We start from the raw sequence: 25,633 nt of genomic DNA on the forward strand, positions 1-25,633 counted from the left end.
AAGACTGTTCAGAAATTTACAGGATTTTATCTTCGCCAACACCAGCTAAAAGTCTTAATCTTTTTTGTTAATGCATTACTTAATGCAAAGAAATGCATTACAATGGAGATATGGTTGCTGAAATGTATAAAATTCACCAGTAATACAGTAATGCAACAATCCACTGAAGTAAGGTCACAGGACTGAGTGCTTTCCAAGTACTATAACCATCAGGTCAAGTTCTTTCTCTCAACAAATATGGGCAAAAACTGCCTTAAGTGCAGATTTGGACACTTTCTAATACCAATATGGAGACACTGTACAGAAAGCCTCCATACTTAATCTATAAACTACATTTTGTGCAAGTGCAAGTCCATAGTCAACACAGTTAACAGACTACGAATCTCAGGTTATGCTCTAGTAGACTTCTGTAATGATTTTATGAAGATTAATAAGTGCTTTATTAGGAAAAAATATCCATTCAACCTGGCCTTGTCTATCCAACTAGCTAATAAACTGTGAACGGCTACTGTTAAACAAGGTCATCGAGTCACTGACAGGATTTCATGGCATGATTCGATTAAGCCGGTGAGAAATGGAGAGGATGCAGTGCCATTGAAGATAATCCGATTGTAATTCTATGGTAATGGGTATCATTTCAAGCACAATGTGTTGAGCATTAGTCTGGAGGAGAGAATGTGTTAAAAACTGCAGACCCGAAAAACGCACCAAAATTAACATGACAGTGAAGTGAAAACACAGTAAACAGCTCTTACTTATTTTTAAAAGAGTTACCTGGATTTCCCTGGCATGATATATGATAATCAACCCAAGAAGAATGATTGTAGAAAGGCTTATCAGGCATTTTAGGGCTAAAGAATACAGTGACTCCTGAAAAAAAGAAAAAAAGAGAAGAAAAGGACAAATTCAACTCATTTGGATTAGTTGGTTTAAACATACAATACAATTGCATATTGATTAGACTTGCAAAAATATTACTGCAACACATTACTATGTTTTATTTGAATGATTCCAAGACTTTGTAGACTTTTGTGAAGGTTACGCTTCCTGAAAATACCAAAACATAAGCACTAATCTGAGACCATTATATAATTTAACTGAAATTTGACTTTAACCTTCCACGTGACGACATCATTTCCTTCATTTTCAACATACTGTATTGACAAAACAATAACATGTCATTTTGAAGACGCACTATGATTTATTTTCCTGGTGTTACTCTTACAGGAGAGACACGTGTTGGGATGTTTTCCTCGGATTGCCTTATTAAAGTCATTCTGATGCAGATAAATCGCTTTTTTGTTCACAGATCAACCATAATTTAACAATAAATCGAGAAAATATGAATGCTGTCATTTGGAATCCCTGTGGCAAATTGAATTGCAGTAATGCATACCCTCTTTGGGACTTTTATAGATAGAGGCATCAATTATATCACTGTAATTATCTAATTATTTTAAAGTACTTATAGTAATATAAATGCATTTTACACAAAATAACACAAATATGATTTATTTTTCCAGTAATGTTCCACAGAAAGTCAAAGAGGAAGAAGAGAAAATTGACAATAAAAGTAATGACAGGCTAGAATTATTCAAGCAAAAGTTAAGTAATAACGAACTCAATTTGAGTTTCTAGAGTTTCAACTTGATTAACGTATAACAGTTAGTTCCGGTAATTTGATTGGTCGAGCTCCCCAATAGTGCTGCTAACATTAGGAAGTTTCACTGTTTGCGTCATTCCAGTGTTTTCTTTCACGAAAAGAAGCAGTGTTGTGTCATTTTTGCATTCATTAATATTAATTATGTGTTTATTGAGCTGTTTAAATGCGGCCAAATCACAGCACAAAGGACAGCACTCCTGTTTGAGTGATACTGCTTGAATATGTCATTCATAAAGAACACGAATTTTAAAGTTATAAAAGATTTTTTTTATTTAATTTTTTGTTATATTTGAACAATTTTACGTAACTAAACGATTCCACAGGGAAAACCGACGAAGCAAAGCGTCTTCCAGTAAACGTGACCTTGCCACAGCTCTTCATCCATCCATCCGCACCGCGCACTTTCCAAACTTGTAGTTTTTCCTCTCTCTCTCTCTCTCTCTCTCGCTCGCCAGCAGGCAGACCGGACTTAATGAATTCTGACCTAGATGGGGGGACCTGCAGGATTTGGGGACTATTAAGTTACGCACCTTTCCGTAGGCTCCCCACGAGAGTTCAGTTTCAATGACCATCACCACGATGCCAAACATCCCAAAGATGAGCGCGTAGTCGCTCAGACGCTTTCTTTTCTCAAACAGGGCCCTCCTGTGCCCGAGCTTCTGTCCGATGTTCTGGTTCTTCTTTTTGCCCGATTTGCCGCCGCTGTGGCTACATCCACCCCCTCCACCTCCACCTCCGCCGCCGCCGCCGCCTCCCCCGTCCCCCGCCGAGTAAGGCATGAGGGTGGTGGAGTTGTTCTCCGTCTTGGAGGCGAGCGCGTCGGACGCGTCCGCCGCAGAGACGGGCTGCAGCGGCTGGGACTCTGAATCAAACTCGTGCAGGTTTCTGCGGGACGAGCTCAAGTTGCTGAGCGGCCGCATCACGCCGCCGTTGTATCTGCAGCTGCTCATGGCTATTTGGGTGTAAGAGTTACTCTCTCTGTGGCTGCTGGCCGGACTGCCCCGAATTTGCTGCCGGTTGTGATCGCGATGAGGATGATGATGGTGGTGATGATGGTGTCTGGATGAACTACCATGACTAGAGGGCGTGAACTCGCTGTACTGAGCGCCTTGCCTGGTTGAAGATGAGACGGACGGTGTCCTTAAAGTTCCCAGCGGCGTCCCGTGCAAATGCTGGCTTTTTCTGGCATCCTCGCAGGTGTAGTTGTTGCAGGTGCAATGCCTGATGGAGCGCTCTTCCTCCCGTCCGCAGTAGTGCTGCTGGTGCTGCTTATAGTGCTGCTGCTGCTGCTCTGGATAGAAATCGTTCTGCAACTGCAATGGGGTTTCCATCTCAGAGCTGCCGCTTAAAGCAGAGCCCCGTGCATGCACCCTACCGAGGGGGCGTTGTGATGAGTAACGGAGGATAAAAGCTGGCGCGAGGTTGGACCCACCTCGGCTTCTGTAGAAGTGCGAGCGCGCTTCCGATTGGCCGAGCGACCCAAAACAACTGGGCTGACGTCACGCGGGGAAGGTGGCAACATGCGGTTCAAATGTGCAGGCATTCACAACTTAGTGCTCTTGACTGTTTACTCTAAATCTCATAGGTCTTTGACTCATAAGGTATAATATTTTTGAATGCGTGTTTCATAATAAATGTAATCTGATTTCATTTTAAATGTAAATTAAATGTATATAGAAATTGTAAATATTTTTAAAGGGTTTTGTTAAAAAATAAACATTATCAACATCAAGCAATCATTTTTAAATTAAAAAACGGACATATGCATACCTTAATTTCTGTTCTGTACTATTCTGTTTCTATTTCTTCACTTGAATTTTAAATATGCACAATTTATACAGTCAAATTGGTGCATAATTAGCTTCATTAATTCAATACTATATGAACTTACTATATGTATTTTAAATACATTCTGTATATACAGTCTGAATGAAACACGTCAGTCTTGTTCGCAAGAAGAGAGATAGGGAAGAAGAATTATAAATGTGTTAAAATAACCATACACAATTAAATTTACGCAAAATTACGTTATTGGAACTCAGTTCATTCATTTTGGATATGTTGTTTGTTTTCTCTTGATGAAAGTCATGAACAAAATGGAGGAATAAATGAAATCTTACTCTCGTTGTTATTTGTGGAGAAAATAATACTCTTTCTGGAGCCTATCTGTAGGCATGCCAATTTTAATAAAGGATCAAATAAAAAGTGAACAATTCAATAACTCACTCATAGTACACAAAAGACTTCCACTTGTAATGATGTTACCTGCAGAAAGTACCGAACGCATTTGAATGGATTTTTTAGTGAACCGATTCAAAAGATCCGATTCAGTAGGATGAATCAAAATCGCCACTAGTGACAGTACACGTGCACCTGACTACATTCTTAAAGCCAGGTTTACTCGCGAGACGAACTGGCTGACTTTAAACAACAGATAGCACAAAATAGGAGTTCATTTCACAAGCTGGTAATTGTCATTTATTAAACACTACGTTCCTTTTCAATGAATAGCCTACCATTTACATTGCTGTATGCTATATGCAATATTATTGTAGGCAACCGTTCGTCTGCTGATGCAATGATAATCAGTCCGTTTCTAGCGTTATCCTCATGTAAAGGCATGATTTGAAGACTAGCACGTGTGAAACAGTCGCTGCAGTATTACTGCAGTCGCAGCACGTCACCTCGCAGCGTCAGCAGCATCTGAAACCCTTTGTTATTGTTGTCTCGCCTCTTGCCAGCTCGCATCCTTATGAAGCAAGATCAAGCGCTCCAGTGCACAGGAATGTTGTCAATCAAATAACCAAGCGCTCGCAGTCGGGCAAGGAAAATGACTGGATTTATGTGTTGCGATTCGGAAACTAGACAGATTTACTTGAACACAGGGCAGGTTGCATTCAAAGACATGTTTGATGGTTTTATACTGCTGCATTTTTCAGTGGGAAACTAGTTTCTTACATATTTTGTTCAGTTTATGTCTTCACAGGAGTCTTATGTTTTCATGTAAAATGTAAAAAGAGAGAGAGAAAGAAAAACAAGACAGAATTTAAATTTTGGGTTAACTATTCATCTATTTTACTGTATATACATGTGTATATACACTGTATATTCATGGGCCATTCTACAGAATTGGTCCAAAGTCAGAGTTGGAAATGTCTGTATGCATGCAAATTGTAATATGCAAGGTACACATTTCTAGTACTAATTGTGCAATTAATTCTCATATTTTCATAAAGTTTTGAAATATTTGTCATTGTAAAATTTATTTTTTTCTCCCAAATATGAGATACCTCAGTATCGAAACATGATGACAGGTTTTGGTCGTGACTTTTCTATGGGATAACTCCTAAAAAAACAAAGATGTCACTATACCGAAACGCCACCAAATGTTTCGGTAGTGACAATTTTAGACACTTTTGAACCTAGCTCAAAGATGCTAATCAGCATATGGTTAGCTAGCACAGCTCTGAACAGTGGAACACATATAAAAACTAAATGTTATGGAATAACTCCCAAAAAAGTTTGCTTATTTGCAGAAAAAAGGTGATCGGTAGTGACATTCCTTAAAGTTACACACAGATTTTTCAGATTTTTAACACATTTACCTCAAAATGATGGGGCCTATCTACTCATCATGTAGCTATGAGAGAAAGTGAAACATAAATATTTCCTGATCATAAATTTAGGGGTGTAGTTAAAATCAGTCTCAGCCAATGGACTGCACTGTTTCGGTAGTGGCATGAAAAATGCGGGACACATAAATGTGTTTGATTTTAAATAATCAAAAAGATACTTTTAAAAACAAAAATGGAAAAAAATAGAATAATTATTTCAATATCATTTTCATAAATTAAAATTTGGGGTTTAGGGTTTGGGACAGCCACTTCCCAATTGAAAGTAATTGAAAGTAAATGATGATTATATATATATATATATATATATATATATATATATATTAAGCTTACTACTATTTTAAATTTCAATGTGGGTTTCAATGGATTATAGAAGGATCTTAGTAAACATCTAACATTTGAATACTTAAATGCTTTTTAAATGTGTTCCATTGTACATTGTGAAATATTATTACATGATCAACATTTTATTAATATTATTAACAGTAATATTGTTAATTATTATTACAATTTTAAAAATCTATTTGAATATATTTTACAATGTTATTTATTCCTGTAATGACAAACCTGAATTTTCAGCATCATTACTCCAGTCTTAGGTACATGATCCTTCTGAAATCATTATAATAAATTATAATAAATAATTCCATTACTCAAATATTATTGGTGCTCAGTTATTAATAGCCTAATGGTTCTTCTTATTTTCAATATTAAATCAGTTTTTGCTGCTTAATATTTTGTTGAAACTTTTTAAAGATTCTATGATGAATACAAAATTCAGAAGAACATTTATTTGAAATATAATCTTTTGTGACATTAAACATGTTTTACTGTCATTTTTGATCAATTTAATGCATATTTGATGAATAAAAGTATGCATTTCTATTAAAAAACAAACATATACACACATATCCCAAACATCCGAATGGAAGAATATCACGGTTTCTGCATAATTATTAAGTAGCACAACTATTTTCAACATTAATATTAATAATAAATGTTTTTTGAGCAGCAAATCAACATATTTGAATGATTTCTGAAGGATTGTGTGACACCGACGACTGGAGTAATGATGCAGAAAATTCAGTTTTGCATCACTGGAATAAATTACATAATAATAATTAAGATAAAATAATAAAATCGTAATGTAGCTAGCCTATCGTATTAAAGTTCATACTCTCGCTCAGTCCCCTGTGACTACACGTACGTACCTTCACGGCCACCGTAGTTACAGATGTTACAAACGGCTAGCGTGATTACACTGTCTTCATTCATTAAAAACGTTAGGTAACCTTACGATACAACCGGTGAAATATCCCAAAGACTCATAACGTGCAGAGAAATGGTCCGGGTTAAACAGGGTTTTCTGCTATTTACCGATGGCCGAAGTCGATGCGAAGCTGTTATTGACAAAGCAATCATTTATTAGCTCGCCGGTGAGCCAATTCTTTGTTAGAGAGAAATGCTATTCTTGTCCAAAAATCAGCTCTTTACAGTTGATAGATAGTAGATTCGGGGAAGCACGAGTCAGATGTCGATGATTGTATCGATTGAAATGCATGCCATGGCGCGCAAAGCTGGATTGAGCTGTTGATAACGCATAGGACTGAACAATGAGGAGAAAGAAAGGAACATCCTCAAATCATGTGGATCCCGCGGGTAGGCTGTGATGAGTTTGACAGTATGAACTTGAGACGAGACCTTGTTCTTGAAATTGATTTAATATTGTTTTATTTAATGTTTTATGAATGGTTAATGAATAAAATAGCATTAATTAGAGTGTTACCCTGCTGAAAAAAACAATAGAACCCTGCCCAAAACACAATAGAAAATGTAATGGATTTAATGGTTATAATGGGAGTTGTATTGGTTTTAATGGAAACTGTAATGGTGTCTACTGGTTTGTGATGGATTCTATTGGTGGGATGTTAAATCCTATTGGAAAAAATGCCCAAAACACGCTACAAAAAGGAATTTTGTAATGGTTTTACTGGAAAAAGCTAATGGTTCATAATGGTATTTTAATGAAAACCATGGGAATTTCTGTGATGGTTTCTATTGGGCTTCTATTGTTTTGTTTTTTTAGCAGGGTACCCATCATAGCAAACCAGCAATGAAAATATTATAAAAACGTTATCACTGTTGATTATATTTATATTGATTTATATTTATATTCTATTAATGTCATTTGGAGATTAAAAAATAAGAAGAAAGAAATATGTTTGTTCCTTTACAGTGAAATAAAATTTGACATTTAAAATATCTGATAGTCACCAACTAGAATGTCTGAGGAATATCAGTACGGTGTTGCCAATGCAAATAGTGTAATAAGCCTCTCAAGGGCATGTTGTGTTTTTGCCTGACTGCCTCCTGTGCTTTATTGCTTTATTCCATCAGAGTCAGACACTATCATTCCAGAGACTCCTGAAACCCAACGTCCATCAGGATCAGCTCTCTCCACTGCCCTTTCTGACTCTGACTCTGATATTGAGATATTAGGCAGTTCCATGATGCCAGTCAGGTCAGTAATCAACTGCAGTATTTGTGTTTCAGGCTGAGGCACTGTGAATATAAAGTGCCCCCACAATGTAAAAATGTTTGTAATCTTCAAAGAAAATGCTACAGTAAAACCAATTAATTGGTTAACTGTATGTTTATGGTTTAACATTGCATTGAATGTAATTTTACTGTAAAACTGTATGCGTTTTAAAGGAAAAACTATGAACTGCCATATAATTTACAGTGAAAAACAGCAAAAACACATTACCGGCATCAAATGAAAATATTTTATTTACATATTTTTGTTATTATCAGTAATGTACATTAGGGTGTTTTGTGTTACCTTTTCTGTTATTCAGCTAATGTCTTCCCATTATTTTAGTGTCATGTGTGTTACTCTGATGTTATTTTGTGTTTGTGCATATGAGCACTGTCTATATCCGTGTATTGGCCATTTTTTATCAATAGGCTATTTATAATGTACTTATGATCATTCATAGTGTGGCTTTTTATTGAACCACCTAGAGTGGTTATCAGTACATTTTAAAGTAAAATGCAGATTTTAGTATATAAACATTATATCACTTAAGAGATATTATGCAGGCACCAATATGCCATCCTGTAATACATGAAACACTGTCACTGTATATTTTTTACAGTGAATTTCTGGCTTTATTTTTTAACCGTAAATTTAACAGGTTATTTAATATTTTGGAAATTAAAATTTTGGATTTTTTTAACATTTTTGTAAATTTAATAGGACATTTACGGGGATACAGTGCATGCTTTGAACAACATTGTATAGTTGTTGTTTTTTTAGTGCTGTAAACTGACACTAGCTGACAAATCAATAATGTTATTGACTATTACCAGATATTTACTGATTTGATCAAATATATGCAGCCTTGCAAAATTATACAATGCAGAGTGCAAAAAAAGTCTGCAGGTTCTGTCTGCACCTGCTTTATTTTTATTTATTTTTTACTGCCATAAACTGACATTACTGATACTTGTTCTTAGAATTGATAATGAAAAGGTATTTATTTTATCAAATAGTTACAGCCCTACAAAGTTGCTCAATGGTATGTTTTATACTTTGATATCAAGGCAAGAAGAGCCTGAGAAAATAGTGTTGTCATCTGATGAGATATCACTGTCTGATAAAGAAGAAGTAACTGTGGTGAAGATTGAGAGGATGCCGAAGCACAGCAGAACAACAAGATCTACCTCAAAAGCTCTAAAAACACGACAGAAAGGATCACGTATGGTAAAAACAAGCACTTTCTACACCCACTGTGACAATTTTGGGTCCATTCCAGCCATCATTTGGGCTGCATATCAATAATCATCTCATTGACGTTTTAGGTGACCAATAGTGCGCGCCCCTCACCCGTGAAGACATCTGAGATAGCAGGTACAGATCATCAGAGCCACTCCATCAATCTAAACCGCTCCCATGATAAAAGCTCATTGATCGCTTGAATGGCTAAAGTATTGCTGAATCCAGCTGAGTTTGAGGTGAAGATGCATTTGCTGCATTGATTCGTGTGTTGCTGAGCCTTGTTGACGTGCTCTCCTTTTCAGCGTCTGATTCGGTCCACGAGAGGAGACAGCAGCAGATGTGTGGCGCTTCCCAGGAGAGCGACAGCTCCCATCGCAGGAGAAAGAGGCGGGCTTCTGCGGTGAGCTCAGGCCCAGTCATTGGATTAACATGGGACGCTCCTTCTCTGATCCTCTCAATACTGACAGCAAGGCATTTTATGCCGCTGCAAATCCACCGAGGCTAAATTGAAAAGAGTGTCCCGATCAAGGACACTAACAGTATGTCTTTCTACCTGGGATATCAAGTGCCAGGTTATCGGTTAATCCCTTTTCGAGATGATTTATTGGGCTATTCGTCATTTGTCATTGGTGAGAGTGTGTGCGTCCGCACTTTAGTGCTGCGGTGATGATGTATTTTTGTAGGGCAACCCATAAGTTACCATTACTTTGGTTACCTCCACAAAAAGCTTTTCAATTATTGCAGAAAATAAGCTTTTTGACCAATAAAAGTTTATGATTCTTACCCATTTTATTCATCATGATAATCTTCACAAATTGACCATTCACAACATGCCTGTCTCATGCCACACATCATGTTCTCATTGAGTGAAAAATACATCACGGAGCAAAGAGGAAACTGACAACATGCTAACAGACAAGACAGAGCAGGTTACTTTTGGTATGAAACAAAGTCTCATCTTTCAAATTTTGTCATTTTTCAAGAAATTCATTCATTCTTTTTAACGTGTTGTGAAGGATCACTGTAGCACCTCAGTTCAAGCGGCACATTAACCGATCATCTCTTCTTCTTTACTAGTTAAAGTACGAAATAAACATGAATGAACATCAGAAGGTACCTTGTTTCAAGCGTGAAAAGACGTCAATACACACCATTTTTCAAGTTCAAGGCCTCCTAAGTAAATCTATTCTCCTGTCTGGATTGCTCGTTGGACAAAATGACAGATTCAGATTCAGCGTTGTGATTGGTCAGATCGCCTGTCAATCAAACTCCCAGTGAAGGGTCAATTGGTTTTTCAAGTCAAAGCTAAACCTTGGCTATAAACCAATTACATCACGGTCACATGACTCAAGCATCATTCTTTTAGTCTTTATTTAAAAACAGTTCCCCTGTAAGTTTGAGTTAGAACAGTTTGCAAGAGCGTGATTACAAACACAATGAAGCTGTGTAAGGCGATGAGATTTCCTGTTCGATATGATGATGACGTTTAATGTCCTCGACAACCTCCATTTAGCTACTTGTCAGTAACCGCCCTGACAAGTAAAAGGTTAAAAAAAAAAGGTTTATTTCTGATAAAACGTGAAAATATCTTAATCTTGTGTTAACCACAGACCTTATTTCAGCCATTAAAAGGATTAGTTCACTCCAGAATTTAAATTTCCTGATAATTTATTCACCCCCATGTAATTCAAGATGTTCATGTCTTTCATTCTTCAGTTGAAAAGAAATTAAGATTTTTGAGGAAAACATTCCAGGATTTTTCTCCATACAAAAATACGTCATCCCTGCAGCACTGGGATGTGGGTCACAACAGTGTTTTGTGTCTTATTAGGTGGATGATTCAGAGGAGGAGGGGCCTGAGCCGAGATCTAAAGATCAGGAACGTATGCTGAGAAAACTTCAGAGGAAGTTTCCCCATCTTAACAAGAATGTGAGTCATCACTGACTGACGTTGGCCATTTTCGTACAGTACGTGAATAAAATATTTGTTTGAGCTTGAGGGATAATGTTGAAGTGTGTGACATCCCGCAGGAACTCAGGGATGTGCTTCAGGAACATAGCTGGCTAATTGACGATGCCTTGGAAACACTACGAATGTTCTCTGACCTTGGTGAGATTTGATGGGAGATTTATTATGTATAAATTTAAAGCACACTAGACTCATGTATGAATATGTGTACTTTACTGTAGTAGTAATATGTAATAAAGCAACAGCCAGTGGATACTATCCCATGAGCCCACGATAGAGGAGTCTTTATAGTTATAAATGGCAGGGAATGGTGTTACAGCTGACATCGTAGTTACTTTGTGGATGTATTATGTCCAAGAAGTATATACATACTTTTCAAGTATACTTATACTTAATATAAACGGATACAGAAACTGATAACTGGGTTCAAGAACTGAAACTGTGGTGCCCCGATTAAAAATATTTATGGTATATTAAGGTAAAACCAAACATATTTTTTGCAAATCTTTCACAGGTGAAGTTTTTGTTTTAAATAAAAAATTGGGGTGATTTTTTTGGGGTGCCTCTAGTGACACCTAATGGAATCGCAGTATATATTTTTATTGATTGACTGATTCATTCATTCATTCATTTGTTAATTTATTGTATTAAATGTATTTATTATTTAAGAAATTAAATTAAATGTTTATCTGTTTATTTATATTACAGTCTGTTTCTGACTTTTATTTAATTTATTACACAACAGAACTTTATAGTGACATGGCGTGGAGCTAGATTAAATTAAATTACTTAATTAGCAATTTTAATTTTAATTTAGTTAGAACCATGAGAACAAGGATGCAGCATAATCATGTCATAATTGTCCTAATTCTTACTTTCTGTACATTTTGTAGTTGAGTCTGAGGATGATGCCTCGCAAATTTCTACTGCTGCCAAACGCCCCAGACGGGTTGCAAGTACCCGTCAACAAGCTCAGGTTGTCCAGCTTCCCAGCCCACCTCAACCAAAACCACACAGACCTCTTGACAGGACCAAAACATCTCAGAGGAGTGCAATGCAGTCGGTAGTGACCAAAACCATATATGTGAGCTCAGAGGAGGAGTGCAGTGACTCTGAGGCCTCTTTGATGAATGTATTACTGGACTCTGACTCTGACCAATCAGATGAAACCCTATCCAAACTCAAATCTGAGATCCTCCGCTTCTTTCAGACCGCGTCTGTGGATGAGCTCACACTCATTGCAGGATGCTCTTTGAAGAAGGCTCAGAAAATCACCGAGCTGAGGCCCTTTAAAACATGGAAAGACCTGGTGAGAGAACTGCACATTTTGCTTTCTGCTGATAACTGCCAGAACATTTAGGTCATGATCAAAGAGCAACTCTTTTTCTCATTTCTTTCTCAGGATGACGCCATGCACAGAAGAAATGGTCTTTCCACTGAGCTGCTGGCAGGATGTCGGGAGGTTCTGAAGGAAAGGGGAGTTGTAAAAGGTCTCATGAGCAAGTGTGAGGAGATATCGGTAAAACTGATCCAAGACGTGACCCAAGTGATGAACAAGGGCCCAGGCGCTATGAGCCAACCCCAGATCCTCACTAGCACGTAAGGTTTAACGTCATAGATTGAAAAAATGGCATTTTCATTGTAGAGTGATCATTTTATTTTCATATTTCTTTGGGTTTTTCTAGATTCCAGCTGAAACCGTACCAGTTAATTGGACTGAACTGGCTGGCTTTACTCCATCAGAACAAACTTAGTGGAATCCTGGCAGATGAGATGGTCTGTTTTTATGATGGTTGTGTCTGAATGTTCATTTACATTGCGATGATCCCATATTTAATCGCCAAGATGTGTTTTCTTCTTTTAGGGTTTGGGGAAGACTATTCAGACCATCTCGTTTCTGGCCTACCTTTATCAGGAAGGGAACCATGGGCCTCATCTCATCACCGTTCCTGCTTCTACACTTGGTGAATAGAGCAATTAGCATCTAAATAACTAGGGCTGTAAAATTGATTAATCGTGATTAATTGCTTCCAAAATCAAAGTATGTGCTTACATAATATATGTGTGTGTGCTGTGTATATTTAAAGGAACACTCCACTTTTTTTGGAAATAGGCTCATTCTCCAACTCCCCCAGAGTTAATAAGTTGAGTTTTACCGTTTTTGAATCCATTCAGCCGATCTCCGGGTCTGGCGATAGCACTTTTAGCATAGCTTAGCATAGATCATTGAATCCGATTAGACCAGTAGCATCGCGTTCAAAAATGACCAAAGAGTTTCGATATTTGTCCTATTTAAAACTTGACTCTTCTGTAGTTATATCGTGTACTAAGACCGGCGGAAAATTAAAAGTTGCGATTTTCTAGGCTGATATGATTAGGAACTATACTCTCATTCCGGCTTAATAATCAAGGAACTTTGCTGCCGTACCATGGCCGCAGCAGGCGCAGTGATATTACGCAGCGCCTGAAAGTAGTCCCCAGCTAGGTAACTAGTTATAATATAGCTTATATAATATAATAATATACTATCGCTCCGTGGACCTCCCAGACACCACAGGACTGAGCTGGAGGGAAGGGATCCTCCGGGGTCTGGAGAGTGTCAAGTCCTGATCCAGAACCAGCTTGCTTTCAAGTCCGTCAGCCGTTCCTCAGGCAAGCCTGCCGTCCGCAGCTGACTCAAGCCCACCGGCCCGAATTACCCCAAACCAAAGTAGAAATTTGAGGAGGAAAAGACTGTTCTCAGCCTTCATCCTAGCCCCAGAGCCCGCTCCAGTGTCGGCTCCAGCCCCAGAGCCCGCTCCAGTGTCGGCTCCAGCCCCAGAGCTCGCTCCAGTGTCAGCTCCAGCCCCAGAGCTCGCTCCAGTGTCGGCTCCAGCCCCAGAGCTCGCTCCAGTGTCAGCTCCAGCCCCAGAGTCCACTCCAGTGTGCATCACAGAGCTCCTGGATATGGCTTTACCTCCAGAGTTCTCGGCGCCTATCCTCGATCCAGAGCCCGCTCCTCCAGAGCGTCCTCCAGAATCCCTCCGGGCGTTGAAGGACCAAATTTCATATGCCCGTGGCTGTGGTGACCGAGCCGGGTAAGGTCATGGAGGCCCATCCGCCCTGGCCTCTTGAGTCCCCTGATCCGCCCTGGCCTCTTGAGTCCCCTGATCCGCCATGGCCTCTTGAGTCCCCTGATCCGCCATGGCCTCCGGAAAGGCCAGCTCCGCCCCCCCTCCCCGATGGTACTGTTACGGCACAGGACACGCCTTCCGGGAGGGGGGCGATCTGTCACGTATTTGAGTTCTTGTTTGTCCATATTTGGTTCTGTTCCTGGACATTATGACTAAATGGGCTTCAGCTGTGTTTAATTAATTATCCTCATTTAGTCCTGTGTATTTATAGAGTGTTCTGTTCCTTGGTTCCTTGTCCAGTATTGTTTGTCTATTCCCTGTCCTACGTGTGTGTTCCTGCCTGTAAATCTACATTGTGGATTATTAAACTAGTATTGAACAGGGCTCTAGACTGCGACTATTTTTTGAGAAAAATAAAAAATTTTGTGCAAATAAAAATTTGATGTGGTCGCACGTGTGTGAGTGTATGGTCTGCGCAGCTCCAAAGCATCTGGTTCATACAGCGCGTGCTGCAGAGCCACGGCACACTGTAGTAGGAGTCAGATTTCAATGATCACGCGAAGAGAGGTGCTTTCAGCGCAAGTGCTTCAGGTGTAGAGCCTGGTTTATACTCGCTGCGTCAGCACGAGTGTGAAGGTGCGCGCCACAGATGGAGCGCAACGGAGGATTTGGTTTTCAAGCTAAAGTAAAAGGCCGCTTCTTAAACCAGAGAAGGTGAACATGTTGGTATTCTTGTAGAAAACAAAACAAAACATGCAAGTCCTGTCAGCGACAGACAGTTTAGTTTTACTTTTCTTTTTGTTTTCGTTTTGAAAAGCTTGTTATCTTTGCTGTTTACCTCAAGTTACGCTATGGAGGCTTTCCTTAATTGTTTTAATATTATTATTTATTTGAATCCTCAGTGTTTGCTAAATATTATGTAATTTATTAGTCGGTATATAATACAGCATATGATGTATCCTATGCCATGCCTCATTTTTGTTAATTAATGTTATGCAAGCTAGTTTGTTAGCCTAATGTTTTACTGTTGTTGTGCTTTTTAATTAAGAATAACAATGAATCCATCTTTTTTTTTAGTCTTAAAAAGTGAAAGGTGTATAGATGTAAGCAAAACAGACAATTATCTTTTCTTGTAAAACGTGACACCAAGATCGCGAATTTGAAAGTGAAAGTGCACGAAAAAAGGAATTCCTGTTCACAAAATTCAAATCACAAATAATACTGATGAAAAAGAACGGGTTGAATGTTGAACACCTTCGTTACCATATAACTATAAACTATGATAAAAGTTGATCAGCATGTATTGATTAATCAAATGTTGTAGCAAAAAAAATAAATTGCGACCAAATTATGTGCTCGTGCGACCAACTGAGAAAGTGTGACCAGTAGGAAGAATGAGTCTAGAGCCCTGTTGAATGTTAATCTCCTGCGTCTCCTTGTCTCCTACACAGTAGGCAGACCGTGACACATACCATATTCAAAAACTTTTATTTTGAATGCGATTAATCGTTTGACAGCACTAATATATATATATATATATATATATTAGTGTGTGTGTGTATATATATATATATATATATATATATATATATATATACACACACATGCATACATACAATTTTAATTGATTTAACAGCCCTATTAATAATCATCACCATACAATACCAAAACAGTCTGAATCATTTAAACTTGTTTCTTTTACAGATAATTGGGTTCGGGAACTGAAACTTTGGTGCCCCAGTTTCAAAGTGTTGGTATATTATGGTAAACCCAAGCTTTTTTCTCTCTTTTATTTCATCTTATACAGGTGAAGTTCATTCATTTATTAATTTATTTATTGCCTCTCTCTCTCTTTCTCTCTCTCTCTCTCTCTCTCTATATATACAATAAAGCTAATGTTTGATTAATTTTATATATATATATATATATATATATATATATAAAACTATTTTCAATTTTGAAAATGCTTATTATACAATTAGTTTTTATGTATGTATTTATTTTTATAATTATATAAACATTATTTATAATTATTTATATATAATAAGTAATATATTATTCTTGTTTTTAATTATTTTATTATATATATATATATATATATATATATTTTACATATAAAATATTACTTTATATAATATTATACAGTCATGGCCAAAAACATCGGCACCCTTTGTAAATATGATCAAAGAAGGCTGTGAAAATTAATCTTCATTGTTAATCCTTTTGATCTTTTATTGAAAAAATTCACAAAAATCTAACCTTTCATTGGATAATAAGAATTTAAAATGGGGGGAAATATTGTGAAATAAATGTTTTTCTCAAATACATGTTGGACACAATTATTGGCACCCCTAGAAATTCTTATGACTAAAATATCTCTGAAGTATATTCCCATTCATATTCACAATTTTGAGCACTCCAGGGTGATTATGAACATGAAATTATACAGCCATGGCTTCTTCCTGTTTCACAGAAATATAAATAGGAGGGAAAACAAAGCCCAATTTCCCTTAATCATCCATCACAATGAGAAAAACCAAAGAATATATTCCTGATGTGCAGCAAACGATAGTTGAGCTTCACAAATTAGTGCAGTGGCTTTAAGAGAAGAGCTAGAGCAGTGAAAATTCCCATTTCCACCATCAGGGCAATAATAAAGAATTTCCAATCAACATAAAATGTTATGCAACTGCCTGGAAGAGGAAGTGTGTCTATATCGTCCTAATGCACGGTGAGAAGGAGATTTTGAATGGCTAAAGACTCTCCAAGGACCACAGCTGGAGAATTGCAGAAAATAGTTGAGTCTCGGGGTCAAAAAACCTTAAAAAAAAATTGTCAAACAGCACCTACATCATCACATGTTGTTCGGGAGGGTTTCAAGAAGAATTCTCCTCGCTCATCCAAAAACAAACTCCAGCATATTCAGTTATCAGACACGACTGGAACTTCAAATGGGACTGGCTTCTATGGTCAGATGAAACTAAAAAATTAGCTTTTTAGCAGCAAACACTCAAGATGGGTTTGGTGAACACGGGGATAAAAAGTACCCCATGTGTACAACGAAATATACTGCTGTATTTTTGATGTTGTGGGCCTATATTTCTGCTGGAGGTCCTGGACATCTTGTTTAGACGCATGGCATCATGGATTCTATCAAATACCAACAGATAAAAAAATCAATAAGTGACTGACTCTGTTAGAAATCTTATAATGGGACATGTTTGGATCTTCAAACCGTACAATAATCCAAACACAAACCTTAAAAACAATACAAAAATGGGTCACTGAGCACAAAACCAAGCTTCTGCTGGCCGTCCCAGTCCTCTGACCTGAACCCTGTAGAAAATGAGTGGGTGAACTGAAGAGAAGAAGCACCAACATAGAGCTGAGAATCTAAAGGGTCTGGAGTGATTCTGGATGAAGGAATGTTCTCTGATCTCTTGTCAGGTGTTCTCTAACCTCATCAGGCATTATAGGAGAAAATTTAGAGCTGTTAAACTGGCAAACGGAGGTTTCAAAAAGTATTGAATAAAACGGTGCCGTTAATTGTGCCCAATGTGTATTAGAGAAAAACATTTATTTAATAGTATATTATAATATATTTCCCCCCATTTTAAATTCTTATTCTCCAATGAAAGGTTAGATTTTTGTGAATTTTTTTAAATAAAAGATCAAAAGGATTAACAATGCAGATTAATTTTCACAGCCTTCTTTGATTATATTTACCAAGGGTGCCGATGTTTTTGGCCATGACTGTATGTACAAATATTATATATAATTATATTATTATATAATTATTACACATAAAAATGTTATTTATTTATTTTATTTGATCTTCTTTTATTTCTCCCAAACACTCCTCCATCTACCACTGGTCAAACTAACTCATATTTCCACCCCAAACTTACATTATTGTTTGAGCCAGAGCTGCTGTGTCTGTCTCATTAGGATGCAGAAAATAAAATAATGTTTTGATTGCACTCTACTGTTTGGGGAGAAAACCAACCCTCAAAAGGTTTACTTTTACACATTAACCTGGAAAAGGAAATGTTTTAGCATGAAAAAAAATTAATATAACATATAAAAGAAAATGTTGATGTCAATCTAATTAAGTTATTTCGGTAGGGTCTGCTGAGGATCGCAAGTATATGCGCTATGAGATTCTGAATCAAATAGTGGATTACAACATCATTGTCTCCACGTGAGTATCGAAGTTCAAGCTCTCAAATACACTCATGGTTCTTGCCCTGAACCCTCGAAGTAAGAGTCAAGGTGTCATATCCTTCATAGACCACCTGCATGCAAATCCGAGAAGGCGCCTGGGGAAATATGTATCTTTTGAACTATGCCACACACGGAGCCACAAGCCGTGAAGTTAGCGTAGAAAAAAGCACCCTTGTTAAAGACATAATAATGATGAAATACTCAGCGTTTGAGTGAACGTGAAAAGGTCCAAGTAAAATGACCCTGTCCCATTCATTATTTATGGTAATGAAACATGGCTGTGCCTCATGTCCTGCCCCTTAATACCTCAGCTCATTAAGATGGTCTCTTGTGCACAGTTACAACCTGGCTATTGGAAATAGCAATGACCGCAGCCTGTTCTGCAAGCTCAAGCTGGAGTATGCTGTGTTCGACGAAGGCCACTTGCTGAAGAACATGAACTCGCTGCGCTACCGACACCTCATGGCCATCAACGTAAGCTCACCATAAGCTGCATGTATAGCTGTCATCCATAGCAACGCATCAGTGGTCATTAAGAATAAATGCCTTGAGCTCTATTACAGCCACAAGGGCTGTTTGTGTAAAAGCAGGAGTGTGTGCTGCCCCGATGGGGTTAACCACTGGGGTTTAACTGCCTTTGCCCCCTCAGGCACTCAGGTTTCTCCTCCATTTGTGTCTCCTCAGGCTAAATATCGTCTTCTGCTCACTGGAACCCCGCTGCAAAACAACCTACTGGAGCTCATGTCTCTGCTCAACTTCATCATGCCCAATATGTTTCACAGCAGCACTTCACAGATCTCCAAGATGTTCTCAATGGTAGAACTTGCACACGCTTAAATGTCCATCTCTAATAGGGTTGACATTATTAGCAGTGGTTGTTAAGGCGGTCATTACACAAATTATAATTATTGATAATTAAAGTTCAATACAAGTTTTTAACATAAAAAAACAACAATGAAAACTGAAACTAGTCATTTTAAAAGCTGCATGTGATTTTTAAAAAAAATACAATTTTAGGTTTTCTGAATATTGCTAAATTTAAAGGTAAAAAGGTGAAATGGGCATGCAAAATTAGACATACAATATCTTGGTAATTTATATTACCGTAAATATCAACCTATACAGATAGATTTAAAATCAATAAAATATTGGCTGATAAGCAATATTGCACCGATATTGTGCATTTTTATCACTATTGCTCATAATAAACAACATAAAGCTGGGAGCATACTGTACGATTTTTGCCACGATTTTAACATCCAAGGTTTTATGGGAGCGTAAAATTTAATTTGTCGTTGGGGCTTTACTTTATCAAAGTTTTTTTCTTTCTTTCTAAAACATTAGCTTAAGGGTTTACTTGAGTCGCATGGTATCACTTCAATCAATCAACCAACCAGCTAGTAATTTTCTATAAAGGACCCAGAACAAACATCTTAGCAACACCCTAGCAACCACCTAGTCATGCCCTAGAAAGCATTACAAAACACCTTAACAACACCCTAGTAACCACCTGGCCAGCCTAATGCCTAAAGGACAACCTAATGCCCTAGAAAGCACCCAGAACACCTTAGCAACACCCTAGCAACCAGCTAGTCATGTTCTAGAAACCACCCAGAGTACCTCAGCAACACCCTAGCAATCATCTGGCCAGCCTAATGCCCTAGAAAGCACCCAGACCACCTTTACAACACCCTAACAACCACCTGACCATAGGAAGAACCCTGAACAACTTAGCACCACCCTAGTACCCATCTGGCCAGCCTGATGCCCTAGAAAGCCCCCAGAACACCTTAGCAACACCCTAGTAACCACCTGGCCAACCTAATACCTAAAGGCCAGCCTAATGCCCTAGAAAGCACCCAAAAACACCTTAGCAACACCCTGGTAACCTCCTGACCAGCCTAATGCCAACAGGAAGAACCCTGAACACCTTAGCACCACCCTAGCAACCACCTTGCCATGCTTGTAGAAAGTACCCAGTACTTTCACTATAGCAACCACCCAGAAGACCCTACCATCAGGGCAAGCAGCACTATTATTTTCTTCAATAAATAAAAAATCTAGTTCAGATATTTCTAACATTTCTTTCGTCTGTTTCCACCAGAAATCTTCAGAGGAGCAGAGCAGCTTCGAGAGGGACAGGATCACCCATGCCAAGCTCATCATGAAACCCTTCATCCTCAGACGTGTGAAGAGCGAGGTGCATCTCCATGCAGAGTCCATAAGCATTCTGCATAATGCATGTGGTCTCAGAATGCATGCCAATGTGAAAATCTGTTGGACAACATCTCAAATGCATTATTCAGTCTCATGAGCAGATGAGGCACTTTGCTTGTCGTGTTGACCCTCTGTGGCTCTAGGGCACTCCAGCGATTCACTGACAGATGATGATGTGCCCGGCAGGTCCTGAAGCAGCTGCCTGCCAAAGAGGAGCAGGTTGAATTTTGTGCCATGTCCGAGAAGCAGCAGGAACTCTACAACGCTCTTTTCCACAAACTGAAGCGCTCCAGTAATGGGGAAAGTATGTATTTGAAGGAGGTGTTGTTATAAATGGTACTGGCTTCATTATATGTGAATCATAGTTTATTAACCATGTCTTTCTGCAGAACGCGAACTGACCAATGTGATGATGCAGCTGAGGAAGATGTCCAACCATCCGCTTCTTCACCGGCAGTATTATACCACAGAAAAACTCAAAGCTATGAGCAGACTCATGCTCAAGGTCTGAGATATTTTTATATGAAGTGACGCATTTTGATTAACGTCGCAGGAAGTTTAGATCTTATAGCGGGCCCTGATGGAATCGGTGGGCTTCTTACATTTTCTCTACTGATTTTAAGTAGGTCAGCAGAGCTCATGTAGCCAGACTTTTGAATATCATTATTAGGTCTGATACTGTTTTTGTCTTATTCTGTCAAAGAGCTATCCATTTATACACGAAGAGACAGTCTGATTGGCGTGAAAAAGCTTCTTTTAATTGTTGTTTAGGGAAAGATTTATCTAAAATAGATTATAATATAAAATAGGGTGCTGTGAAAAATACCCATTAAATACATTTCAGAACACTGTTGGTCTGAAAATGACAGCTGTACAGAAAATACATAATAATAATAATAATATTTAGTTAATTTTATTTATGAATCTTTATGAATATTATATTACAATAAAACAGTTATTGAACATAAATATAAATAGTAATAATATTTATATAAATGTATAAAAATAATAATAACTTTATTATTATTATTATTATTAGGCCATTGTGGAAAACAAACTTAATCAATTTCATAGCAGTGTTTTTTCCACAAACAGCTGTGTGTATGGATGATAATAATAATAATAATAATAATAATAATAATAATAAATGTATGAATGTTATACAATGCCAGTGTTGAGCAATAAAATATATTTTTATGAATATATTAGTATTGTTTTTAAGTAATTATTATTATTATTATTATAATTATCATCATTACTGGTCACAATGGTCTGTGAACAGCTGTACGGAAAATAATAATAATAGTTATGATTACAATATTATTATTGTTATTTTTTTAGAAATAATAAGAATAATAATTATTATTATTATTATTCTTAAATAAATAAACTATAATTATTATTCTTAAATAATAATAAGAATGATTATTATTAGGTTGCTGTGGAAAATACTTATTTTATCAATTTTAGAGCAGTGTTAGTCCACAAACAGCTGTGTGGGGCAAAAATAAATTAATTAATAAATACAATAATGATAAAACAATAGTAACAACATTCGTAAAGATGTACTTTTTATTGCTGTAGTATAACGTTGATTTAGTAATTGTGTCAAAAATATGAAATAAAACAAAAATTAAAAATTGGTTTGGCATTTCAGTCATACTGTTGTTAATAACAGGTTATAGGTAATCTTAAGTAGTCATAAAACAACAGTATTGGTCAATCTTGACTTAGTGCTTCATATAGAACTGCAGCAGGGAATTAGCATAATTAGGGCAGATATTTATTGCGAGTGTAGTTTTTTACTTGTTTTGTTATATGTAATATGTGTATCTTATCTGAAGAGACTGTGCATGTTACCGTTAATTCCAGGAGCCGAGTCACCGTGACGCAGATCCCGCTCTCATCAAAGAGGACATGGAGGTGCTCTCAGACTTTGAGTTGCACCGCCTCTGTCAGCAGTATTCTGCACTGCAGGAATACCAACTCGACACAGACATACTGCTGGACTCGGGGAAGCTCGGCCTCCTCGCACAGCTGCTGAACTCCCTGAAGGAGAAGGTTGGAGAAAACAGATTCCTGTAATGTTCGGCAGACCAAATTACATTTTCAACAACCCCTTGGAGTATAATGAAAGTTATTTAACTGTGCAGAGAAATACACTGTGTCCCAAATTACACCATACTGCATGTAGAAGAATGTTCATGCTGCTATTTTAAATACAATGAATTTGATCATGTTGGCCTCTCATTTTCATCAGCATAGTTATTCTCTCTTTTTTTCCTTGCAGGGTGATCGAGTGGTGCTGTTTAGCCAGTTCACAATGATGCTTGACATTTTGGAGGTGTTCTTGAGACACCATAAGCACAGATACAACCGAATGGACGGTTCAACCCCCATGAGTGACAGGTAAACACACTTAGATGTCAAATGTTGCTGAGTAACGGAATTCAGGACAGTCTCAGATCTTCATCTGTGTTCTTCTATCGTCAGCTCAAATCCAGACTCATGACAGGAGCGAGTGAGAGAGTTAATGTTGGCAGCTCGTGTTGAGGCGGATATGATGCTTATTGTGTGTCGTCATAGCTGTCGTTAATCACGGATTGTGTCTCCTTCAGTGACACAGTGTTCTCCATCCTTGTCCTTGAAGACTTTGTCTGACTTAGTTTCACAGAAACAGACTACTAGCTTCATGTTCTGGTCAAGAACCACCAGTTTAAACAGAAAGAGACCATCTGTTTCGTCCTGTGAAAATTATTGGTCTTGTTTTGTGCTCTGTGTCGTTATTGTTTTGGTAGGTGTGGATGAGTTTTTGTTTTGGGTTTTGTTTGCTAGGAACTGTTTTGTTTAATAATTTGACCTTTGGACAACCTAATGTAGTTACTTTATATATTATTTTAAAAAAACTATTTATTAATCTATAAATGTACATTATTAAAAACTTTACTTATTTGTTAATTATGTTAAGGTTATTTTTATTTAATTATTTTTAAAAAGTAGTGCTCGACCAAGGACAATATATTGGCCGATATTTGGCATTTTTCAAATATCAGCATCGACCGATATTTTAATATGTTCCAGACATTTATTTTGGCTTTTATTTTATTTTTGTCAGGATTTTTTGATAAATTGGAAGTTCAGCATTTATATTTAAAAACAGAAATCTTTTGTAAGATTTATACGTCTTTACTGTCACTTTTAATCTATACATCCTTGCTTGCTGAAGTATTAACTTCTTTCAAAAAAATTTAAAATCTCACTGATACCAAACTTATCAACGGTAGTGTACATGTGCTCTTCAAGAGATAATTTACTTCTATGCATTTAAATTAGTAGATAATGACCTAATTCTCAAAATAGATAATTAAATGTCCAATATTAATACTGATAATTAAAAAAGCACAGATATCAGCCAATTACTAATATGGCATAACTGATATATTGTGCATATTGTTGATGTCCACCAAAATTGAACTATGTTAATGACATAAAGAGGAATTATTACCAAAATGTAAATTAACTAGCTACACTTTCTGTTTCATTCACCACCAGCTTGTTCTCCCACCGTTGTTTTCTTGGCCGAAGTACTTAACCCCATGATCCACAGGGACTTTTGCTTCTGTTAGTGTACTGTAAATCACTTCAGATAGGAGAAAAAGTGACTTCTTAATGCCAATTAAGTAAATGGACAGTAATTGTAAATCTCACTGGGCTTTTACAGAATTGGGCTGATTGACCAGTTCAACACAGACCAGGATATATTTGTGTTCCTGCTGTCCACCAGAGCCGGGGGACTAGGCATTAACCTGACTTCAGCCAATGTGGTCATCCTTCACGATATCGACTGCAACCCTTACAATGACAAACAGGCAGAGGGACGCTGCCACCGGGTGGGACAAACCAGGTTAGAGAACACTGGACATGTCTGTCCCACAGTAGGCATTCCTTTTGTTTCACTAGCTTCTGTCCTAATGCTTTATAATATCTGAATGCATTTGTCCCATTTAAGGACGGTGAAGGTGATCAAGCTGATAAGTAAAGACTCCATAGAGGACGCCATGCTCCGCATTGGAGAAAGAAAACTCAAACTGGAGCAGGACATGACTGCAACTCAGGAGGGTGAGAACACTTTAATAAAGCTCACAGGGATTTTCACCTGTGTTTTTTAGTAAAATGAATACAAATCTGCTTGGTTCTTCCAGGTGAAGAGGACACATTACCTGATGATATTACCTCGCTGCTCAAAGCTTCTCTTGGACTCTGAAAGCTGGCTCAGGCTCAAAGCATACTGTGATATTGTGACACTTGACCGAATCTGAAAGAAAAAAAGTACTGTAGTACACTGGAGTTTGATTTTTCTATACTGCTCGAAAAAAATATGAGGTTTAAAGGAGCAGATATGTTTACATTTCTACCGTTCTTGGCAAAAAAAAAAAAACTGTAATATTGTGGTGATGTTGGTGTTTGTTTGATAGTTTTTGTATTCATCGAGGTTTAAAACCTCAGTTGTTTGATTAAAAAAAGTGTATGTTGTTGAACAAATTTTTGTTATCTCCTCATTACCTGAGCTGGTCTTGATTTTGTGGTTTTGGTCTGGATCTGGGTCTCAGATAAGGAAACAGTCAGTTTCCAGCAACTGTACAATGTGACCCAGTGCTTGAAATAAATGCTTCAATAAATTCAGCATTTTCTGTTTCAGTTTATTAAAATAGACAGCATGGTTCTTGGATCGACAAACGCATCCAAACACTGAATCTTGAAAAGGTTATTCATAGTTATTCACCTATACTCTTAAAAATAAAGATTCCTCTTTAGCATTTATGGCTCCATAAAGAACATTTATGGAATTTTTCCAAGGGCTCTTTATAATGGAAAAGAGGTTTTCAGACGATTAAAAAGTTCTTCACACCAAGAAGGAAAAAAAATTATTCTTTTAAGAACTGTTCACCGAAAGGTTCTTTAGGGAACCCAAGATGGTTCTTCTATGGCATTGCTTTATTTTTAAGATATCTTATGATATGGAAAAATTTAAAT

At 37.4% G+C, this 25,633-nt stretch overlaps 2 protein-coding genes across 6 annotated transcripts in view; one reads left to right on the forward strand and one right to left on the reverse strand.

Moving 5' to 3' along the window:
* kcnn2 (potassium calcium-activated channel subfamily N member 2) overlaps positions 1–3,198 on the reverse strand; it is a 39,269-nt gene extending 36,071 nt beyond the window's left edge. Inside the window, exons 1-2 of one of the 3 annotated variants that reach the window (XM_058789068.1) lie at positions 2,194–3,198; positions 775–870 (exon numbers count right to left, since the gene is read on the reverse strand). In XM_058789068.1, coding sequence (XP_058645051.1) covers positions 775–870; positions 2,194–2,994 — 897 coding nt within the window. In that variant the 5' untranslated portion in view covers positions 2,995–3,198. The remainder of the gene's footprint in view (positions 1–774; positions 871–2,193) is intronic. The other 2 variants (XM_058789066.1, XM_058789067.1) reach the window with 2 other exon arrangements.
* Positions 3,199–6,515: 3,317 nt separating this feature from the next.
* Positions 6,516–25,247, forward strand: smarcad1b (SWI/SNF-related, matrix-associated actin-dependent regulator of chromatin, subfamily a, containing DEAD/H box 1 b). Of its 3 annotated transcripts, none has more exons than XM_058789064.1 (24): positions 6,516–6,954; positions 7,693–7,816; positions 8,902–9,061; positions 9,160–9,208; positions 9,379–9,476; positions 10,908–11,006; positions 11,108–11,186; positions 11,939–12,129; positions 12,256–12,354; positions 12,448–12,644; positions 12,731–12,821; positions 12,910–13,009; positions 15,863–15,922; positions 18,284–18,359; positions 18,721–18,856; positions 19,067–19,198; positions 20,487–20,582; positions 20,786–20,903; positions 20,989–21,104; positions 22,472–22,660; positions 22,890–23,008; positions 24,321–24,503; positions 24,609–24,718; positions 24,802–25,247. In XM_058789064.1, exons 1-24 carry the CDS (start codon positions 6,909–6,911, stop codon positions 24,861–24,863), a joined length of 2,730 nt encoding a protein of 909 aa, XP_058645047.1. In that variant the 5' UTR covers positions 6,516–6,908; the 3' UTR covers positions 24,864–25,247. The 3 variants fall into 3 exon arrangements, with proteins under 3 accessions (XP_058645047.1, XP_058645048.1, XP_058645046.1); XM_058789065.1 differs by having other exon boundaries at positions 11,939–12,108; XM_058789063.1 differs by having other exon boundaries at positions 11,939–12,354.
* The last annotated feature ends 386 nt before the right edge of the window (positions 25,248–25,633 follow it).

Source organism: Onychostoma macrolepis, chromosome 10 (assembly GCF_012432095.1).
Source record: "Onychostoma macrolepis isolate SWU-2019 chromosome 10, ASM1243209v1, whole genome shotgun sequence".
In the NCBI taxonomy this organism is placed as follows: domain Eukaryota; kingdom Metazoa; phylum Chordata; class Actinopteri; order Cypriniformes; family Cyprinidae; genus Onychostoma; species Onychostoma macrolepis.

Excerpts from the sequence above, each read along its gene's own strand:
- smarcad1b (XM_058789063.1), top strand. The coding sequence starts at position 6,909 with ATGAGGAGAAAGAAAGGAACATCCTCAAATCATGTGGATCCCGCGG. Across the intron at positions 9,209-9,378 it reads GAAGACATCTGAGATAGCAG|CGTCTGATTCGGTCCACGAG; the intron begins GTACAGATCATC and ends TCTCCTTTTCAG. Across the intron at positions 20,583-20,785 it reads TCAGACGTGTGAAGAGCGAG|GTCCTGAAGCAGCTGCCTGC; the intron begins GTGCATCTCCAT and ends TGTGCCCGGCAG.